Source organism: Prunus persica, chromosome G1 (genome assembly GCF_000346465.2).
Source record: "Prunus persica cultivar Lovell chromosome G1, Prunus_persica_NCBIv2, whole genome shotgun sequence".
Classification (NCBI taxonomy): domain Eukaryota; kingdom Viridiplantae; phylum Streptophyta; class Magnoliopsida; order Rosales; family Rosaceae; genus Prunus; species Prunus persica.
This window is the reverse complement of record NC_034009.1, coordinates 46,270,303-46,277,452: the sequence shown is the minus strand read 5'-3', so window position 1 is coordinate 46,277,452 and position 7,150 is coordinate 46,270,303. Positions and strand designations below refer to the sequence as shown.

The 7,150-nt window shown below is 35.7% G+C and overlaps 1 protein-coding gene across 3 annotated transcripts; it reads left to right on the top strand.

Annotated features, from left to right (window-relative positions):
- On the top strand, positions 5,246-6,654 carry LOC18789371 (thaumatin-like protein). Of its 3 annotated transcripts, none has more exons than XM_020554003.1 (3): positions 5,246-5,318; positions 5,572-6,241; positions 6,424-6,654. In XM_020554003.1, exons 1-3 carry the CDS (start codon positions 5,258-5,260, stop codon positions 6,449-6,451), a joined length of 759 nt encoding a protein of 252 aa, XP_020409592.1. In that variant the 5' UTR covers positions 5,246-5,257; the 3' UTR covers positions 6,452-6,654. The 3 variants fall into 3 exon arrangements, with proteins under 3 accessions (XP_020409592.1, XP_007226798.1, XP_020409593.1); XM_007226736.2 differs by having other exon boundaries at positions 6,390-6,654; XM_020554004.1 differs by having other exon boundaries at positions 6,354-6,480.

The window sequence follows — 7,150 nt, the reverse complement described above, 5'->3', positions numbered from 1 at the left end:
ACGGCCTCATCATCAGTCCTGACTATATCCCGTTTCTTGTTTGTTTTCCTGCTAATTCCTTTAATAAGTCATGGAGCTCCATCTACATGCTTGTTTTTAGGCATTAACTAAATGGTCCTAAGGTAAAGATAGCATCTATTAGTTCCACAATAAGATAATCACAGCAATATTTTTGTTTAAAAAAACGATTGTTAGAAGTTGGCTTTAGTTGAAGAATGCCTCAAATAAGTAACACTCTTATTGGGTCACTTTGTATTCTATTTCAATGATCCGAATTATTTATCTTTTAAGCATTCCTTTCAAGATTTTTCTGCAAAAAATCACTTTGAATCCAAAACCATTTGATCACTCAATTAATAATGTTTGTCGTTTAGTATTTTACCGTATTAGTTGATTTTATTGGTCCTAATTAGATGACTTAATTTGTCTAATCTTTTGCAAGAAAAACCTATAAATAAAAACTTAAAAAATAGGCGGTTCAGATCGTTAAATTCAAATACGTAATTTGTTTAACTTTCAATCAAATACTATCTTTGCTTTTTTCTTTTTCTTTTTCTTTTAAATGGCCTCCGTTTGAACAAGCCTAGTAATTTGTAATTAAGAATTATGTGTTACAATTTTGTTGGAAATTGTAAGAGGACCGTTTCATTATTAATCATACGTTATCGTCGAAATTAAACTAAAAATCTTGACCAATAAAGTTAAGTACGGCTATTGATCTAGTTGCTTTCTCCTTGTGTGAGTCTCAAAGAATAACTCCACAGAACAGGCAGAAGGAAGAAGCGTCATTGCCCCTCATCCCCTCCTCTCTCCTCACCTTTTTCTTTTGGGGTAGTGAATAAATCCACAAGGGTCTTCCCTTTAGGTCTACATCATCTTTAACGGAGATTGCGTTAAATCACCCAATTGTTCTTTTTCAAAGTAGTTGTTTTTTGCTTATTTGTTCAGTCGAGGCCACCCACCACCCTCTAGTAAATTTGACAAAGACAACTCACAATGCCTAGGGCCAATGGCGGAGCCAGAATTTTGCATTAGTGGGGGCCCTTCACAAAATTTTATAAAACCATTCGAATAGGAGAGCTCAAGCGCTAACCAGTTAATAAGTTAATACAATACTAACTACTCAGTTTAGCCAACTTCATAATATCATTTCATATTTATTAATAATTTATCCATTCATTACAATCAAAATTGTCCTTAATTTTATATTATAAAATGGTTGAATATTAATCTCATCATCTACACTATTAAAGACTCCAAAGTTGATAATTTATATTCCAACGGAGAGGAAACACACAAAAAATTCATAAATCCCTCGTTTGTAAACAAGGGACCAATTCATGCATCCAATGAATATTTATGTAAACCCCTCATTTATACTAAAAAAAACTAATAACCCTAAACATAATATATTGTAGACCTTTAAATGTATATGAGTGCTCTAATACCACATCATGTGGGACAAAAACTAAGGTTTATCATGTTCATGATTTGATTATGTTGTAGACCTTTAAATGTATATGAGTGCTCTACCACATGTAATAGACTAAAACAGAATGAAAAAAAGAAGGCTAAACTTGAATTGAAAATGTTTGGTGAGAATATTTAAAGCTTGGTCTGAGTTCAGGCTAACCATTAATAAACTGGTCCAAATAATCGTAAACACATCCTCTGTACCATAAATACATGTTCTCTGTACGTATCATAAACACGTGAACAGGGACGGATCATAGGCATGGCTAACCTGGGCTATAGCCCAGGTGGCTTTTTTTTTCCTAGCTCATAAAAAAATTATAGCCCAGTCAGTGGCGGATTTATTAAGGTGCTATCTTATTTCCATTTTCAGCATTTAAGTAAATGTCTTTCTCCTTTTACTTTCATTTATTTTTATATTACTCCATTTATTTAAGTTTACAATGTAAATAAGGAAGTACCCCCATTTGGATTCAAATAAAAATACTAGAAAATCAAATTATCACCGAATCAAAATATGAAAAATCGGTTTTAGTGCAAAATAAGATTTATGCTAAAAATGATGGCTCATTAAGTTAATATATACTTCATACTAAAATCCCATAAAATCAAGTTTTCTTATTTGATGTGTAAGGAATAAAAGCCGCCAAAAATTATCTTGAAAAAATGATTATTCAGAAAAATTATTTTTCATACTTAGCCAATATTTTTACATAAAACCATTTTTCATGTATAATATGAATGCATGAAGGGACCTAATGTCAATCTAGTTAAAAGCCGCCACAAAGAGTTTTACAAGAATAATCTAACTCTTATGTATTGAAGAAATAAAAGCCGTCACTGGAGCACGCTTGTTTTTTTTTTTTAAATAAATAAATCCTGGTCAAAATTGCACCTTCGCTAAAAAAATCATGGGTCTACCAGTGAGTCCAACCAATTGAATAAGCTACCATCCTAAGTAATTTCTTGCAGTGCACTGGAGAATAAAAAGGAGAAAAGGAAATATGCACATCTCTACACATAGGGAAAAAAAAAAGAGCACAGTGAGCGGAAAAAAAAGAAAGAAAAGTAGAAGAAATTGTTTATGTCCCCCTTTGATTAGTGGTATTATTATTTATTGTTATCAATGAAATTACATCATACGGTCGAATTTTCTATCTACTTAGTATGTTTATATGTAAGTTAAATTTAGCCTAGTCAAGTTTGAAATTCTGAGTCCGTCTCTGCACGTGAAGTTACATATACCTTGTGAAGTCATTAATGAACTCAGCAAAAACCAAAAGCAAAAGTTCTAAGATAGTGTTTACCCCCAATCTTCAAGCCTCAGAACCACCGGAATAGCCTTAAAAGGTCTGGAAGATGTGGTAACAATTGGAAAAGAGCGTCAGAACCTGCACTGCAAATGAGAACACCACCTTCAAAATGATAAGGATCAATTGGACATTGACACTAGTGTCGGAACTTGCAGAGCTGTTATCAAACCTCGAAGATTCAAGCCACGGAAGGCTCAGAGTCTAAGAAATCAAGCAAAGGATTCTAATGTACGCCTTGAATTCCTTGGAAAACCTATATGTCTTGAGAAAGGAATTAGGGTTTGTGTAAGGTTGTTTGTTGAAAAAGATTGTCGGCCCTTGCTCAAATGAACAATTTCCCTTTTATACTGTCTCTGTCCTTTGTCGGCCCAGGCCAACTGATTGACCCAATTCTTTTATTAATTGCCATGGATTAAAATCCTTATACTCTCAAGTCAACATAGTTATAGTTAATTGGATATTGTGATTGTTGCGTTGTGTAAACTCATCTTTGTCTTGTTGTTATGCCACCAGTCACAAATTTGCATGATTTAAGAGCATTATTCTAAAGCCTATTTCATGTCAGATGATATTAGAGCTTTTGTTCTGATCCACAACATGCTACAATCAAGGTCGGCTGGACTTTTGGGTGGCCTAGGGGCATAAATTAAAATGAGACCTCTTTTTCTTTGTATATAGTTTGACAAGAAAGAAAAAAAATTATATATTACAAAAAAGTCATCTAACTAGAAGAACTAAACATTTTCTTGAAGGGAGTAAACGATCTCCACATGATGTTGTGGTTTTTGCTCAACAATATGTGCATGAATTTATTACGGTAAATGACACTCTATTCAAAGTAACTAATCGCGTGCGGGATGCTATTAGATAGGCAACACCACCATCAAGCCACCTCGAACTCAACCTTGATGGAGCGTTTGATCCTACTTCGGGTAGAGGGGTTGTTGGGGTTGTTGCTAGAGACACAGATGGAGGTTTTGTGGCTGCAATGGCAAAATCAATTGGGGAAGTGATGTCGGCTGAACATGCATGCGGCTCATGAAGGGGTGGCGCTTGCTCTCTCACTTGGGATTGCATCTCCCATCTTTGAAGGAGACTTTGCTGTGGTGGTTGCAACCGTAAAGCGAGCAGGACAAGATTATTCAAATGTTGGTACCATTGTTGAAGATGTAAAGCATCTACATAAACATATTTCTGGCTCTCTTTTTCGATTTACTCATAGGGAAGCAGATGGTGTTGTATACCGACTTACTCGATTTGGTCTACATAATGTGGACAACTTTATTTGGTTTGAGGTGCCCCTTGATCTTATTCAGAACACCCTATTATGTGATTCTTTGAGTCAGGATCAGGCGTTTTGTCCACCAATTGTAATTCTTCGTTTTATCAATAAAGCTTCCCTGGTTCCGTTAAGGTTCTCTCTTAAAAAAAAAATTTCTTGAAAGAAGTGTTTGGATTAATTGGATGTTTGTTGTTTTAAAACAAAAATAATAATTTTATAATGTTTAAATTATAAATATGGGCCTTATATTGTTAAAGATTTAAAGTGATTGTCATTTGGGGCTTTAAACACTCAAATCCATTTAATATGAGCTTGCACTATATATATATATAATAGTATACAAAGAGCTTCCATTGAGGGATCCCTCAAATAAGCTTATTTAAGGGACACCTCTTGTAGGCCCCACTTCGGATTGTATTTCACTAATCCAAACCGTCTATTTTGTAGATACTCATTCAAAGATCATCCCTACAAAAAATCACTTGAATCCGATATCATTTGACCACTCAATTAAGTTATTGAAATTTTAGCATTTTCTTGAAGTACCGTGTTCATTGATTTTGTAAGACACAATTGGATGTCGAAAAGGTTTCCGATTTGTCTAATTTTTTGTTAGGATGATCTATGAATGAAGACCTAAAAAATAGATGGTTTGGATCATTGGGAAAAAAATTGTAGGGTACCCTAAAGGACGTCCCTCAATAGAAGGGGACTGGTATAGTATATATATTATTTACAATATATATAATATTATATATATTATTATGTTGCGGCCCAGGCCCAGGGCCGGCCCTTACAACAACAATATGTTAATAAAGTGATATTGTTTTGGATATAGCCAGAGAAATTTTGATCCTAAGACCTGCTTCAAGTTGGCTTTTTCCAATGGAAAAGAAATTAAAAAAACATAAGGGAAAAACAAGGACTTGTAACTGAAGTGATTAAAAACATTCACTCTTGCACTTAAGGTTCTAGGTTCGATTCCTCCCTCCTTAGTATCGCTTGTATAAAAAAAAAAGCCAGTATATAGCATTGAGTTGAGGCAAGGTATCATATGACAAAATAAGCAAGCCTTTTGGGCTGTCACTAGTTGGGGATTCACTCTCTTCCACACGTATTCTTTCCTTAGTTCACTTCAAATACACTTGTACTGTCAGTGTCAGTGAGCTAACCAAAGAGGAACTAAAAGATGGCTTACCATCCCAATGCCCTTCTTGGATCCTTGTTCGTCACCATTCTAATAGCATGCGGTAATGTATATATCCCTTCTCTTGCCTAGTTTAGTTTAGTTTTTTCTTTTGAGTTATTGGTCTTGCTGTATGTTTCAAAATTCACATTTAACTTTGCACTTGCATCATAATAGCATGCAGCATTCTTATGCTTACATTTCAAAAACAAAATTACAAAAAAGGAAAAATCTTGAGTTGTAATTTTTCAAATGGCAAATTATTGAACTTTTAGGCTTACAAAACTTGTTGCCCATTTTGTTGCATTGTGGGTTAGGGGCTAAGTTATATGCAAGTGCAAAGACCTTCACCATAGTAAATGAGTGCAAGGAGACAATATGGCCTGGCATAACACACAGTGAAAACTTCAGTGGCAGTGGTTTTACATTGAAGCAAGGCCAGTCTACAGTTTATACAGCTCCAGGTGACTGGAATGGTCGAATATGGGCTCGAACCGGCTGCAGTTTTGACAAGAATGGCAATGGCAAATGCCAAACAGGTAGCTGCGGCACCACCATCAACTGTACAGGCCCCGGCAGCCCACCTGCCTCAATTGCCGAATTTACACTCGGCCAGGAGATTGATTACTATGATGTTAGCCTGGTGGATGGATTTAATTTGCCCGTAATTGTTAAACCTACTAACAATGGTAAAGGCAATTGCAGCACTGCTGGTTGTGATAGGGACTTGAGGCAGAGCTGCCCGTCAGAGCTCGCAGCTAAGGCCGAAGGAAAAGTCATTGCTTGCCGGAGTGCATGCAACGTGTTCAACACCGATGAATACTGCTGTAGAGGGACATTTGGAAACCCTCAGACATGTCTACCTACTAATTATTCAAGGAGTTTTAAACAAGCTTGCCCTGCAGCATATAGTTTTGCATATGATGACCCTACCAGTATTATAACATGCTCTGGTGCAGACTTCATTGTCACCTTCTGCGCATCAAGGTATGATCACATTTAAACCAAATGAACTTTTGGGTTTTCTTTGACAGTGACCTTAATGCACTTACCGAATTCTAATCCGGATGAAAATCTAACGGTCAATAGGATATATCAGATGCATTAACAATTAACTTGTCAAAATTGGGCTTAGGAACCAAACGGTGTGCTCTTATCATGATAAGCAGCTTGTTTGCAATGGATCAAAGGAATTAAAAGCACTCTCTCAAAGATGGTGGCCATTGATGCTCGCATTCCCCTTGATTCTCAGTTTCCAGTCTATGTTTTAGCAGATTCTTCACAGCGCTACACACTTTTTCCACGTTCGTACTTTGTAGCTGTATTTATTTCGCATTATTTCCTCCTCCAGTATTTTCTATTGAGCTTACTTCACCAGTGCAAGGAGAATACAAAGTTTTCCAAGTGCATGTATTTTACCTTGTTATATTGCTACAACAAATTGGTATACATAACTTGTCAACACAATGAGCATAAACAAATAGACCAAAATCCGACTGGATTTCAGAGTTTCCATGGCAAACCCTAAACAACCAAAATGTTCCAAAATTGAAACTAGCAACAACTAACCATGATTGGGTCCTGATGCCTGAAAATAAATTATGCTCATGCAAATGCCCTTCCCACTAATTTACACACTATCCCACTAGTATGATTTTGTATTATCATGAACTTACCTTGCAGCCTGCATAAATCTAATTTACCAAAAGCTTTGCTTACTATGACATTTGCAACCACATTATGTGAATAAAAACAGTTGCAGCCATGCCAAACATTTTAAGCATTATCTACCCCGAAAAAAAAAAAAAGGTTTCCAATTTAAATGGCAAAACTATGCAAAATGCTTGTGATTTTAGTGGAACCATTCAATTATATGGAAAACCCAGATTCAGTCAT